The 15,601-nt window shown below is 41.3% G+C and overlaps 1 protein-coding gene across 5 annotated transcripts in view; it reads left to right on the top strand.

Moving 5' to 3' along the window:
• Positions 1-15,601, top strand: part of ATP8A2 (ATPase phospholipid transporting 8A2) — a 314,861-nt gene that overhangs the window by 33,553 nt on the left and 265,707 nt on the right. For 3 of the 5 annotated variants that reach the window (XM_052671190.1, XM_052671191.1, XM_052671189.1), the window contains 4 exons: positions 672-816; positions 13,712-13,811; positions 14,400-14,498; positions 15,342-15,387. In XM_052671190.1, coding sequence (XP_052527150.1) covers positions 672-816; positions 13,712-13,811; positions 14,400-14,498; positions 15,342-15,387 — 390 coding nt within the window. Of the gene's footprint in view, positions 1-478; positions 556-671; positions 817-13,711; positions 13,812-14,399; positions 14,499-15,341; positions 15,388-15,601 lie in introns of those variants that run through there. The other 2 variants (XM_052671193.1, XM_052671194.1) reach the window with 2 other exon arrangements.

The following is a 15,601-nucleotide window of genomic DNA, read 5'->3' as shown; positions in this document are numbered from 1 at the left end:
AAAGCTTTGGGTCTCTTCAGTCCAAGTCGAGGTGTGGTGCTGGGGAAGGAGCCCTCTGGCCAGTGGTCTGTCTGTGGTGTCACTTGGGGGAAGAAGCTGTGGGTGAACTTCTCCCACCTCCGTGGGCCTCAGCGAGGTCCGTGTGCGTGGTTCTTTGCCTTGGGCTACGCCGGGCAGGGGCAGATGGGCAGATGCTGCAGATGGGCAGCACCGAGGCCCGGAGCGGTGGTGTGCCCGTGCCTCCCGCCCGTGGGTTGGCCCCGCGCCGGTGCCTGGCGGTCTCCAGCAGCCGCGGGGTTGCGGGGCCGGATCCCGGGGCGAAGAGCGGCCGCGGGGCGGGGCCCCTCCCGCTGTTCGAGGCTGGCGGGCCGCACCGCTGCCAGCTGGCTGCTGCGGGCCCGTGCCCCCTCCCCGGCCCTGCATTATTTATCAGCCGCCGCCGTGGTAACCGGCGGGGAGGTGCTCCCGCGGGCGAAGCCGCGGCTCGGCCCGGCCTTTCTCCTCCCTCAGGCGCGGCCCCGGCGGGAGCTGCCGGCCCGGGGTACCGAGGCTGCGGTGGGTGCGGCGGAGCGGGCGGGCAGGCGGGCGGGATGGATGGATGGATGGATGGATGGATGGATGGATGGACGGACGGACGGTGGCCCCGCGCTGACCGCCCCGCTCTCCCGCAGGACCGGTGTGTTCCCCCACGGGATACAAGAAGGCGGATGATGAGATGTCCGGAGCCACGTCTTCGGCGGATCTGGACGAGGCGCCAGCCCGCACCATTTACGTGAACCAGCCCCAGCAGAGCAAGTTCCGCGACAACTGGGTCAGGTACGGAGCTCCCCGCTTCTTCCTGCGCGGGCGGCTGCCGTGGGCACGGAAGGATCCGCCGCCCCTCCCTGCCAGCGCCGCGCGGTCCGGCGGGGCGCAGCTCTGCGCGTGCGATCAGAGCGCTGAGCCCGCGGAGCTGCTCGGGTGGGTTTTGGAATGGCAGGATCTGGTTCTTAGGTACGGCAAGTGACCTGTAGAAATGTAGCGTGAGGTTTGGGTGAAGCTGGCTGTACAAACTCCATGCAGTGTACTCTTCAAAATGAGTGATGCTCAGACTCAAGGATAACTTAGACTAAGTGTAACAAATTGGAAGGAAGGCAAAAGCAAGTCTTAACGGGGCAGGAATAGCTGAAAAGTTTACAAATCCCATTTCTGTGCATTTGAGGCTGTGGTCCAGTTGTGTTTGTAACAAAGACCAGTGGGAATTGTCATTGGCAGTCGGAGCCCTTCCAGTGTAAGTGTGTTTAAGTGTCGGTGTGATGAACGCCGTGCTGTTGTGGGTTAGAATGGTGAGAAACAACCACTGCCACAGGGGTGTGAGGATGTGCAAGGTGCACAAAAACAGTGCTGTTTGGTTAGCGAGGTGAGCAGATGGCTGCTGTCATGAGCAAGGAGTGTTATTTAGCAGGCGTCCGTTGGTGCAGATGTTTGGGTCATTGTTCAGGGAATGGTTTATACAATGAGTGCCTTTGTGAAAATACAAAAGAATTTTATATCCTGTTGAAATGATGGTTTTTACTGGCTGTTTTATTGCATGTATATGATCAAAGGCAATTTGAAGAATATTATCTCAAAGATTGCTGGTCTGTGTAGTGCAGTGACTTGCACATGATTTTCTAAACAACTTTTACTTATAATATGCTAGCCTACAAAAGCCTATGGCTTAGGAGGAGTTACAGTTATAGATTTTCATTGTGTCTTGTTTTTTGTACGTGGACAACACCATCAAATGTTTTTTCACTTTTTTCTTTCTTAAATATTGTATGAGTTTGATGCCTTTTAGGGGTAGAGTATTTGTATTTTTCCTACTTCACAGTAAAAAATGAGGGGATGAAGATTGGCTTAATGGCTGTTTATGAGGGTGGGTAGTGATAGGACAAGGGGGAATGGTCTTAAATTGAGACAGGGGAGGTTTGGGTTAGGTATCAAGAGGAATTTTTTCACACAGAGGGTGGTGATGCACTGGAACAGGTTACCCAAGGAGGTTGTGGATGCCCCAGCCCTGGAGGTATTCAAGGCCAGGCTGGATGTGGCTCTGGGCAGCCTGGTCTGGTGGTTGTGACCCTGCACATAGCAGGGGGTTGGAACTAGATGATTATTGTGGTACTTTTCAACCCAGGTCATTCTATGATTCTATGGTTAACACGTAGTTCAGGTTTTTCTGAAGGTATTCAGTTTTGATCTGGTTGAACTATGGAAATATAGGGTGTAACTATGTTACTAAGAATTACTTCTTGCTGGCCTTGATGCCAATGCTTGAGCAAGCTGTGTCCAGTTTGCAGTCCAGATGCCATCCTCTGGCACCTAAGGGGCATTTCAATAGCTGTTGGAACTGACTTCACACTGGTTGGCCTCCAAACTTGGGCGGCTTGATCCAGGAGGAGTACTGGTGTAAGTAAGGGTAGGACAATAAGAGGTAGCATGATGGGGAAAGCAGAGATGTTTGCGTTGCCTAATTAGCAATATTAGCTCCTCTGCTTCACTTAGGAACAGATTCCACTTTGTAATTGCTTGCTGGTTACGAAGGAAGCTTTGACCTCTTCCCAGCAATTTTTTAAAGGATGACAGCCTTTCACTGTGGAGTTAGATTTCTCCCCTCAGCTCAGTGGAAACAAAGGAAAGGTGATGTATCCTTGTACCTCTTGTGGTTCAAAGGGTGTCTTTTGTGCAGTGTGAGTGGTTACTTGCTCGTGTATATTGCTTCTTCTCTTCAGTACAAGTCCTGTATTTATTGCCTGTGGACTCTTGCTTACTGTGTCCAGCTTCTGGATTTCTCAGTGCCACTGGAATTGAGGATGTGTATGAAATGTCAGTGTGCCACAGTGTGGAGTGCTGTGTAAGCAGATAAACATCTGTATATGAGGGCTTACAGAATTAAACCCAAGGAGATGGGGAAGCTTTCTTTTAGCATTGTGTGACTTCTGACTGTCAGTTTTTGGTAGTTGTCAAGCATTCACAGTGTGAACTTGTGAATGCTCATAGGAAGCTTTCCAAACCTTGAGGCATTATATGGAATAGTTTGCTCAAAGCTGAGCAAAACAGAGCAGGAAACAGAGCTGGATTTTCTTCGAGTTGAAAGTGTTCTAATTCATCACAAATATGCTTTTTTTCTTGCTCTCTCTTCCAGGAGAGAGGCAGTGTTAAAAGTGAACTCCTATGGTTTTTTTTTTTTTTTTTTTTTTTTTTTGCTTGTTTACTTGTTTTGTGGGAGAAAAAGGAAAGTGATGTATATATCTGTGTGTCTATGTCTATCCCTATTTCTGATTTTGGGCAAGTTATGCAAAACAGGAAATTCCTGAGTACAGCTTAGAAATTCTATGCAGTACTAATGCAGAGATAAAGCGGATGGCAAAGCAGGAGGACACTGTAATGTATTAAAGTGTGAGGATGCAGAAGGAGGAATTTTTTTCAATCCTTTCTTTCTCTCCCTCAACTTAATGGTGTGAGTAAGTGAGGTTGTGAAAATTTGAGGAGTGATGGTTGGATATTTCATTGCACATTTCAGACTTTATCAGAAGGTATTTTAAAACTCAGTGGCACAACTTTTTATATGTTGTGTGCCTGACTTAGTTTGGTTCCTTACATGTATCACCATTTTACTTTGCACTGTAGCAGCAGTAACTCCTTCTGTAGAAACACCCTCTGTGTTTTCCCTGTTAACTGTGTTCCATTTGAAAATCTGTGCCCATGTGTAACTTTGTTAACCTTCTAATAAAAGGTAAATAGCGTTCCATTTTTCAACAGAAAGATTTTAGAAGCTCTGAAGTATGCAGAAGGGGAACAAAAGTAATTACTGTCCAACATACCCTTAGCTCCAGTGTTGCATTCTTGCACTTATGAAAGCTAGTTAGTAGCTGTTTGGACTTGTTCAATATACACAACTTAGGTATGTGTCTGTTTATTTAATATGGCTATTTCTGTGTATAAATTTTAAGTTTAATATGAAGTGAAACAAGTCCACATTCTGAAAACCTGCAGCCTTTCTGTATGGAGCTCTATGCTCCTAAAGGCAGTGGTTGTAATCTGTAATCTCAGGCACTGAGCACTGATGGATGAAAGTCTACCAGCAGCTGTCACAAGCCTAAAACATCGTTGGCTGCAGAAGTCTGGTCACCTATCTCACACTGTCTGCAGAGACACCAGCATGCTTTTTTTCCTCCATTCTTCTCAACAGGCTATGGGAAAAGGCTTTCTTTCTTTGTACTTATTTAACATACTTTCTCTTCTCTGTAATCCAGGTGTGAAGAACAGAATAATATGAATCATTATTTCCAACCTGTACCTGGAGTGACTGAGCAGTGACTGATTAGGCTGGTTTCTACCCAATTACAGCAGATCATTGTGGTGTGAAAAGAGCTATAGCAAGAGTGGCAGCTGGGCTGGCAGTTCTGACTTGAAACATTTTTTGCTGAGTTTGATGGTCTGCCTGTTTCAATGACAGTACCTTATTTTTGGTTTATAATGTGATTGATTTTCTTAACAGTGAGGGAGATGACTCAGAAGTCTTTATTTCACAGTTTGAAAGCAAACTTGAGTAGTGCCTTGTAAAAACAGAGGGTGAAGATGGGGCGTGATGATAGCAGCTGAATTGTGTCAATATTTCTGAGATGTATGAGGTAATGGCATAAATATCTACTTAACATATCCTCACTGGTGTGCAGGAGACTGGTTTATTTTGCTTAACAAAGTGAGAATGTTCTTCAGGACCACTTTTCGCTGAAGTAGAATTCCTTGGTATTCCTTACTAATATGGGAATTGGCTCTGAGTTCATTAGCTTATACTGAGTACTGTACTGAAACATTCTTCCAATGCATGTGGTAAGTACCACCAGTGGAGTGGTCTAAGTCACTCATTTGTTGCAAATATCTTGATGTTGGCATTAAAAACAGCTATTTTTTATTTTTTATAAACAGAATTTCTCCTGCCTTCTTTATCCAAGAAACAAAGCAGCACTGAAATTAATTCAAAGTCACTTAAAACTCTAAATTTAAAAAAAGAAATCCCAAACACCTGAACGTTACAAGTGTTTTGATAACTGCTTTCTGCAGTGTTCCTGTATTTCACTCTCAGTAGTGCCTTTTGGTGCAATTCTGAGCACATCTGAGGCAGGACTCGAGGTTCAGCCTTGGTGTGTGACTTGTAGGAGAGCAGGCACAGACACCACTAAGAGCAAAATTCTATTCCACGCATTTAGTGGATCGAGAAGTCTTGTTGGAAAACTTTTCATCAGAAGAGGATTAGATGGCTTAATCTATTAAGAAGACCCCTCAAAATGCACCAATATCCACAAAATCCATTGTTTGGAGAGCTGTGCTACCACAGCTTGAATCTTGCTAGAAAAGTGAGCGAGAGGTAATTGGTTTCCACTTCTGAGCTGTGCAACATCTTAAAACTTGAGCAAATCTTTGAGAAGGAATTTCTTAATTCCTAAGGCAGAGGTATTGCTGCACAGAACTTAGTGCTGAAAGCTGCAACAAGGCTGCTAGTCATAACACAGCAAGACTAGTGTTTAACAGGCCACTTAGCTGGAGTCCCAGGCTGTTCCATTAGTTTACTTACAAGGTGCTTGCTGTGACAAAGTTGTGACCACAGTCTTTGTTCCTTTTTAATTTCAGTTGTATGGAACCAAGCATTAGGTTATATGCAGGCACTATAGAAGCCACTTGCATTACTGATAAAGAGCAGTTTGTGCTATTTTGGAATGTGTGGGAAGATTTCCACTGGTGCTACTGAAATACAAGTTGCTGGTAGCAGAAGCCAATTAGTATTGACCAACTAATGCAGATAACCCAGTTAGTGTTATTTATCTGCACTTAGGCTCTAAATTGGCTTTCCTTTTTCTCTAAAAAGTGCTTTATGTAAGTGCTTTCTGCATGAAACTACCTGTATTTAGCTTATAAGTTTCAGACAAAATAACCATTTGTAGTGGTATTTGTATTACATTTGGAAATCTTTTCTGTTGTTGTATGAGTAGATTGTTTAGTGGTAAAGCATCTTGGAGTCCTTCGAAGAATGAATATATTGTCAAATTCCAAATGATGCAAATGGTAAAATGCTATTGTTAGTTTAACTAATTCTCTTCTAGCTTTTTTAGTTCTAGGTAGATATTGTGTTCAACTGGTAAGAAATGCTGATTTATGATAAAATATAACAAACAATTAATTCTTCTGCAGTGCAGCAGTAGCGGATACTGAAATCTATCACAGTGCAGAAAGATTTGGATACCATTATGGAAGGAGTGCTTTAGCCATTGGAATGCTCTCCATACTTGCCTGGTGTTGGTGATGTGTTGCTAATTTGTGCCAATGTATTTGAAATGTCAGCATCTTCAATCTTAGTGGGGTGCTCCTCCCCAGGTCCCTGGGACAGTTAAATTGGTGAATGTAGCCTGGACACGATGTCCAGATGGGAAGAACAGCTGTGAGATAGCTGTGATGCCCCTTCACCTGCTGCATGCTCAGCTCTTTGGCATCCTGAAGGAAGGAGTTTTTTTTGTTTGTTTGTTTTCTCCCAGCATCGTGGTGAATTTCATGTATCAGCAGTAGCAACACAGCATGGGAATGAAACTGGATCTCTTTCTCCCTTTGCATAAATTCGCAATTTAAGCAACTTCCATACACCAGACCTTAAAGTTAAAAAGCAGACCGACTTGATGCAAACAAATCTGCTTTCCCACATTTGTTGAATAAATATTGGCCCGTCTTCAGCAAGATGTATTCACTTTTGACTCTGCTTTTCTACTTTTTCTACTTTTTTTTTCCTACTTTTTTCTTCCACTGCTTTTCTTTGCTCTTTCCAGGGAAACGTGAACAAGAAGTGAAGTTTTTTTTGTGGTTATTCTTTATGGAGTTTGAGTGAGAATGGAGTTGATTCAGATGCACTTTTGAAGGAACAGATAGTATTTACTTCTACTACCTCCCCTACTTGTCAATGAAGAAGTAACAATTCTGATAGTTTCAATGGCACTTAGAAATAATGGCTTTAGAACTGAGGATAGCACTGTGAATTTCACATCGCCATCACTTGTAGCAGGTGGCTTGTGTCTTGATTTCAGTTTTCTTCATATCAGTGCAGTGTGTTTAGTGAAATCTGTTCTGGGTTTGCACAGTAACTGGATATGTTGTTAAACTCCCTTTATTGGACAGTAGTATTTCCAGGTTAATTGTTTGTCAGCTCAATTTTATTGAGCTGTACTTGCCAGCAGGGCTGCATATTTCTTTAGTGACGACCTGACATTGTTGGAGCTTGCTAAAACAATGTGGTGCCTACAGAGCTTTTAGAGCTGTTTTCTAAACATGCTTTGTTCAATGCATTTGTTACTGACAAATAGCCGGGAGTCTTTTCTCTTCTCTATAGGGATTGCATGAATAGAGAACAAATGGAAAGGCCTTGTCTATTTGTGTGCTTTAGGAGAATCCTCCAGCGTCCAGGATTTGGAAGTAAAAATGCTACTACTTCCATTAAATGTGACCACAGGGCTTGGGTTTTTCAGTTAAACTGAGCATAAGCAGTCATGCTAGTGCCTGCAGTGTATGAAGTCTGCCATGAGCGTTGCTGTAGGAGACCTTTCTACTGGAAAAATGCTAATTTTGGCAATGTTAATTAGCTTTTGCAGTTCCCCACTTTCTACATGTGGCAGAAGTCCTGCCACAAGGAACTGCAGGTTATGGAAAGCTGCCAGACTGTTACCTGGTTGTCAATTGTTCTTACTGAGCTAGAGGGGAGCAGGATTGTCAGGCTCCACTGGACAGCAGTTCACAATGCATGTTCCAGCACTTCTAGTTTAACACTGCTCTGTACAAGGTTAACTACCTGTGATACAGGTGATACCTGTGAACTACAAGTGACTGAGGATAAGCTTGTTGCTGATGCAGCTTTTGAGGATGTGCAGATAGCTCAGCCAAGCAGGGCTTGTAAAACTCAACATCAGTCCTGAGATGTCACTTATGCACTAGGATAAGTAGGACTGTTGGCCAGAAGTAACAAAGATAATCAATTAGTAGTGTTAATATCCATCTAAATAGTTGCTCACAAATGTACGTACTGGCAGAAAGCAATGCTATGAACAAGGCATGACTGTGAAGCGAGTGGGTGTTTTTCTCTGGTAAGAGAGGGCTTTTCTAAGTATGGTAAAGAGGCGTGATTGGATTTTTGGATATCACAGTTGTAGAACAATTTGCCATTGCTTTGGTCAGTGCTGCTCTGTGCCTTCCCCGTGCCCTGCTTGCAGCCCAGGCAGTGGTGGTGAAAGTTGGCTGGCAGAGGAGATTGTGGGCTGATGTGATACCCTGAGACATTTAAACTCGTATGAAATGGCCTTTTTCTCCACATTATATGATATGAGAAGACCTGTGCACACTTAAGATGTGATCACTTCTTTCTTCTACAAAGGCAGAACAGATTTCTAGAAGACACAGTGATGCCTTTTGTTACTTCTGGTGGGAGCCCACTCTGTAAACAAAGGAATCTTTGCTCTAAGGGAGATCTGAGCAGGCGATGAGGTCCATGGGATAAGAACTGTCCCTTTGGTTGAAAGTTTTTTCAAGTTACTATACACTGCAGTTTGAAACTGCAAGAAATCTTTTTTTGTGTACTTCCAAAGTTCAAATGCTTTAATTTTAAGATATGTGAATATTCCTAATCATTTCTCATAATATATGGGTAATTCAAGACAGCAGATTCATTCCTCTTAAATGGCCTTGCAGTGGTTCTGTTGGAAGATGTTTGATGTTTAGATTGCTGGATAAAACAGTGCTATAACAAATTTGTTACCCTTTTTATTTTGGGGCAGTATATAATATAAGCTGCTTTTGTGCAAGATGTCAGATGGGCAGTGATGTCTCCACATCTGAGTGATGGATGTGGTAGCTTTTGGTTCTTTGCCTTGCTCTGGTCAGGCAACTCAGCCTGGAGCAATCACAGCCTTTAGGATCCAAGCCTTGCACTTCAGGGCTGCTATTATTTTCCCTCTTTTGTTCCTGAGCCTGTCTCAGACTTCCTTGACTTCCTTCAGAGACTGTCTCAAACTGTCTCAAGTACTGAAGCACAGCATGCCCTTTCCTCAGCTGATGGAAGTATACAGGATTACTGATGGAAGTTCTATTCTCAAGGATTCACTTGACAGAGTGAAGGGAGCTCCATGAGACTGGAGGCTTCATTTGTTCAAACTGAAACTGCTGTCTGCCAAAACAAGCCAGCATGGCTTGCTGAGGACCTCATTTCCTTTTCAGCAATAATCACTGCAGAGACTTGTAGGTAATTGCTCTTTATAAATCTTTCATCTCCCTTTTCGGGAATTTGTAAACATCTGACTTTTGAATCTCCTGTGTCAGTTTCATCATTAAAATAACCTTCCACACGCACAAGGAACCAACCTCGCTAATAGTCTTCATGGCAGCACTGTTTGTTGGTGGGGTTCTGTGTAAATGAGCTTTCTCTGCACCTGCTGTAATAACTGTGTGTTGTTCATCTAGTTAAATGTCATCTGAATTACATAGTGCTTGCTGCTGTGCTTCCTGCAGCAATAACAGCTCTGGAGTTAGCTTGTTTTAGTGCTGCTTCTGTACTTAAGAGCTGATGCAGAACTTTTGTAGCCAACATCAATCTTGCTGTTAAGAGATGTCATGTGCCTCCAGGACCTTAACATGCACATGCAGTTCCACTGAAGGCAGTGTCTGAACCCTTAATTCAAGTAGATCTTCTTGATTGATTTTTCCTTCCGCTGTTCCAGAGAACCTGACCTTTTGAACGTGCTAGTGGAAACCAAACCTGCTCGGTGAGAGGAGTTCAAGTCCTTAACGCTCAATTACCCAGCCCCCCCGTGGTTCAGATGTTTGTGACTGGCTCTCTTTCTGCTTGCTCTTGCAGACTTACAAAAGCACTGACATGAAGCAGTGCTCGTGCTTCAGCTCTCGCATGCGAGAATATTTCAAGGCTTTTGTTTTTAAACTGTGGAAGGGACAGTTGTAGGTGAGTGCTGGTGAGGAAAGTACTGTTACCTTGTCACTCTGGAAACAGGACCACCTGTGCCTCAAAGAGATCTTGTTCTCTATGACATGAGGAGTTGCAAGGTGAAGTTAATATCTGTGCTGTTAACAAAGAAAACAAAGCCCCACCTCAGTAAAGGACTAGAAATGGATGATTGAGAAATGGTAAAGCTGTACTCAAATGCCTCTTTGCCAGTATGCACTTGCTTCTAACGTTTTTGCCTTTATTACTGGTAGTCTTTGTATCTTCAAGAGTGATTCGTAGAAAAAACATGGGAAAACATGGCTTTATGAAATGTATTGGGGATGGATATAGGGATAATGGTAGCTTATGGTGTTGTTACAGAAAAATTACCCATTAATAAGTGAAGTAAATATATCAGAACACAGTTAATGAGTTTCTCAGCTTGCTGCTTGCTACTTTTTGCGTAGATGTTATAAGAAAAAACTCATCTCTGGTATTTTTTTAGTAGCATAAGAATGAGCTAAAGTATGTGAGGGACATACATTTTTCCAAATTATACAATGGTTGCCTTTCAAAGAAATCTCTGTGTTTCTGCCAGGGAGCAGGGCTGGACTTTGAGCTCTACTGACGTGAGTCTAAACTCTTTCAACAGTGTCAGTCCCACTTTGCTTTGCAGTGTAACTTGAAACGTAACTTACATGAATTAAGTTGCAGATATCGAGACAAATCTGTTGTAATGTTTGTACACCTGTTTAAGCATGAAACCCCATAGGTGGGCAAGGTGTGCGTAGTACACAGCTGTTGCTTTAGGAAATGCCATTTGTTATTTAGTTTTCTGCATATGCTCCACTCCTCTCCCTGAGCTGCAGACCTGTAGTGCCTGGCACCCAGCTCCCAGAGCTGCAGTGTTGGGGCTGGTCAAAGGGCTAACCTCTGTATACTTGTCCTTAGTGACCAAAAATGTGCTCCAAATGAGCTGGTAACAGCTGAATGTGTACCTCTAATTAGTCATACCTATTTTATTCTAAGCATCTGCCATGTTAATTAAGTAACAAAGTCCATGGATATAAGGATTTAACGCATATCAAATTCACTCAAAAATGACTCGTTGTGTTGATGTTAGCATAATCATTAGAATAAGAGCATGGTTTGGAGCAGTCAGCTGCAGAAGTTGATAAATGGTAGAATGTTATAAATGTTTTGATATGATTACAATTGCACGAGTTCTGGCTCTTATCAATCATAAATCCTATGAGCATACAATCTCGAAATAAAAATGTGTTACAGCATTACATTATTCTGTTCCACTAGCTTGGTGGCCTGTAGAGCATTATATGTAGTTGTAATGTATCTTTAAAATCTGCAAACTCTTATTATTGTTATTTTTTACTTTAGTCCTGCTTGGGGGATTCACTTCTGGGATAGATCTGAACTATTCACTTGATTAAAAAATGTGTTAAAGATGCAAGGCACTGCTGAAATTTGTTTGATTATGTTCTGTATCATAGGAAAGATATTACACTTGAGATTATGTGCATGTAACTTCAAATGAAGGAAAAAACAACTTGGAAGTAATAAATAGCATTCAAGGAAATAAATTCTCTTCATTTATACAACAAATGTTCTACTTAATCTTTTAAATGCAGATGTGTATTTTTATTCAGTTGGTTTTGTTGGTGTAAGCTGTGTGGAAGCCTGATCCCCTGATATTTCTGTAAAATATCACTTTGGGTATTGAGTATTGAGTAGTAGCAAAAGGAGTCTATACCCTGTAGTTTTAGAAATGTTCTTATAGTCTTTTTTTTTTCTTCTTCCCCATTTCTTTTTAGAGATCCAGTTCAAGTAATAACTGCTTTGCATCAGACCTAGCAGGCATCTCTAATTGCTTAAGGGACTGTATGAAATGGAAATGCATCTCCCGCAGTCAAATAAGATGTAACCTTGATTGGTTGTATTTCATCACACCTGCACTAATTCTACTCTGGTTTCCAAAATGGAGCTTCATGTAACAAACTGTGCTATCTTATCTCTTATAACTGCTTTGTTCCGGAAGGTGCAACAGTCATTATATGGCTTAGAAGTGCAGACGAGGAAAGACAAGAGGGAGAAGAAAATGATTAAAGCATGGAGAGTGCAGTTATCTAACTTTATATGTATGAAGATAACTAAGACAACCCTACTAAATTGTCTGGTCGAAGTTGTAGTAAGAGTTTTGTTCATAGCAATCAGTTGTGAAAGACAGAACAGGTAGGCAGTGCATTTCATTTTATTATTTCATGATTTGTGATACATAGTGTTGTGGCTTGCAATTAGTCTGAAAGGTTTAAAGGTGGAAGATAACTGGAAAAACATTTCTCAGAGAGGAGCGGGCTTAATAGACTTGGGAGACTTCAATAATCATAGAGTCACTGAGGTTGGAAAATACCTCTAAGTTATCCAGTCCAACCATCCACCTGTCACCAATGTTTCCCACTAAGCCATCTCCCTCATTGCAACATCTAAACATTTCTTGAATACCTCCAGGGATAGTGACTCCACCACTTCCCTAGGCAGCCCATTCCAGCAGGTAAACAAGTTTCCTTTCTTTGAAAGGAGGAGCACTGATGAGCTGTCTATTCTCTGGGAACATAAGCTGCCTTTGTTAAACTAATAAAATAAAAACCCAAAGAACATTTAGTACAGTTTGTCTGATTCTTGCAGGGCTTACGGTCAATGTCTTGGTGGAAGACAGCTGTACCATGGCTGCAAGCACTTGGTTCTTAAGGTTCCGGCTCATTTTAATGCCCAGCACATAAATGAGGGAAGTAATACAGTACAAAATAAATCAGAGCTGCTTTTTTAACTGTAAAAATTATTCTTTTCTTATAAGGGAATGTTGTGTGCTACTTGGATAAACTGTGCCTCTCATACTGCTCAGATAGTGCGAGAGAACTCGTGCATCTGAACCTATATCAAGAAAGCACATAGATCCCCAATGTCAATATTATGTTCAGAGTGTAGGTTTGCATGTAGTAGTCTTACTCTCTTGAGCTGGTTTTGGTTACTTGACAACTTGGAGGTGGCTTATACAACTCATTGACAGTTGTGTGACTGAATCTTCTTGTTAGCTTGGACACCTTTCCTGAAAATGCATTCACATTTTTCATAGTAGCCATTGCTGGATTTGATGTGAAAACAAGAAATTATGTATCTTAGAGAATGGTTAGTGTTTGTAGAAAATAGAAAGTATTATTGTGAAACTGTGGATGGTTATTATGGAAAATTGTTCATAACTGAACTTGGGTTCTGAGCTAGGAGAGGAGGCAGCTCAAAAATGTCACTGTACCATTTCTGATTCTAACTGTGTTTAACTCAGCCTACCCCAGTATTTAAGATTCATGCTCTGTGAATCTTAAATACTATGTGTTTACCCCATGAGGGGTAAACACTTACATGCTTTAACCTGAGCTCATGGTGCTGCTGCTCATGGTACTGGGGTTTGAACACACATTAAGTTATAGGGTGGTTCTCCTAGTCATTGAGGTTGTAGTGATGTATTGCTGTCTGCCTTCTGGATCTGTGTTACCTCTTGTTCTGTACGGCTCTTCATTGTAATACAGATAGCTGAATTCCTTCATATTGTACATGTCTTTACTGTATGATCTTCAAATCATTTTCTAACAGTGGCTTTAGAAGCCTTAATGTTCAGATGAAGGATTAAAATAAAAATCTTCTAACCTACAGCACAGCCAAGTACAGTGTGGTGACTTTTCTACCTCGATTCCTGTATGAGCAGATAAGAAAAGCTGCAAATGCATTCTTCCTCTTCATTGCCTTACTGCAGGTATAGTTTCATTGTTTTACTTTCATTTATTAAATAACTGAATGCAGCTACAGTTATTTGAATGTTCGTGGTCGACTGCAAAGAAGTTCTCGAATGTACATTAAGTACTAACATTGATGAGATATGTACTTAACAATTGACATTAGAGGGTATTTGAGCTGTTTTTTTGCAACACAATTCCTAAAATCAAGCTAGTTATATTATTAATACAGTAGTATCACAAGATATGGAACTACTGACCATATTGGGAAAAACATGCATAGATTCTTGTGAATGTGCCGATATTGTAAATAGTACAGATATTCACCCTGAATCAGTGGCATTCATCAGCTGAATGCTTTTCTTATTAAGAAGAAGTAAAAGAAAAGGCCTGTACAGCAGCATAATCATATACATTCTTAGCAGTAGCTTCTTCAAGTTGGTTGGGAGCTTAGGCTGGTGTGTCTGCTGAACTTAAATGGCAGTCATGTACAAATCAGAATTTAAGCTCTACCTCTTTTTCTGCTGGTAACTTTGCATAAAATGCTAAATTTGCTAGAAACTTATTTTAAAAATAATATGAGCATCTCTTTTCCTTTCTGTTTACAGCAAATTCCAGATGTCTCTCCAACAGGAAGATATACCACCTTGGTGCCATTGCTATTTATTTTGACAGTTGCTGGCATCAAAGAAATCATAGAAGACTATGTGAGTATGGATTATTATGTGGGAACTCTACACTAAAAGCATATGGTGCTTCAAAAAGCCATGAGATGCCATAAAGCTTTGCATCTCTGAAGTCTATTTAGCCATTACTGAGCAGTGGCTAAATACTTTCAAAGATGCTGACTCTACAGGAATTTCTGTAGCACACAGAGATAAGCAAATAATTTTCTGGTGCAGCTTAAATGGTGAACAAAGAAGTTGTATGGAAACAAGTTGGTGTAAAACAGAACACTTATTTATACTTATTCAAATTTATCTACTGGTGCTTTCATTAGGAAAGTCTGGCTAGAACAGGAACTGTAGAGTCCTGACAGATAACGTAGCCTCTTTAGTAGGTCTAGGGGATCAAAATCATTAAAAGTGCAAAATTATCTTCAGCACAGACCAAAAGAAAATCTGGATACTGATTATAATGACAAAGTATTTATACTTTGCAAGGTTCTGATTAATAATTTAACTTAGAAAACATTTTAAACACACAGTACGTATAACATGTATACTCCAACTGTCATCTAAATATACTTTGCTTTCTGTTCCCTTTGCTTTCTGTTCCCTTTGTTTTCGTTTCAAAAAACAATTTGGGATACTTGAGTTTTCTGCTGTTCATCCATGTTTGTGTCTGATTGCCAGCATGGAGAGTGGTGCTTTAAAGTTGTATTATTTTGTTTGTAAACCATTTAGATTTAGGTGATCAGTGTGGCTTTTTTCAAAACATACAGGCAAGAAAGACCCAGTGTATCTTCTTGTGGCATGTCATGTTTCTAGCTTTAATGTGTTTGGAATCCTCCATGAAATGAGCTGTAATGAAAAATATTTTTCTTGCAGAAAAGACATAAGGCAGACAGTGCAGTGAACAAAAAGAAAGCAGTAGGTAAGAATAAAGAATCTTAAATATTTGAAGTGCAAATAGTGAATACAAGAGTACTTTTTTTTTATTATATAGACTTGTGTTACTGAAACTGTCATTATGGTGGCAAGTACATGTCTTTTTGGAGTCAGAAGTTACTGGTGTGTCAGGACTGCACCTTACAAAATGTTTGATGCTGATTGTGTGATGCCTGGGGTGAGAGGTTAGGGGTAAGCTT

The sequence above is a fragment of the Tympanuchus pallidicinctus genome, unplaced genomic scaffold (genome assembly GCF_026119805.1).
Source record: "Tympanuchus pallidicinctus isolate F22 unplaced genomic scaffold, pur_lepc_1.0 scaffold11, whole genome shotgun sequence".
Classification (NCBI taxonomy): Eukaryota; Metazoa; Chordata; class Aves; order Galliformes; family Phasianidae; genus Tympanuchus; species Tympanuchus pallidicinctus.
Note: the sequence above shows the minus strand (reverse complement) of the source record. Positions and strands in the feature narration are given on the sequence as shown.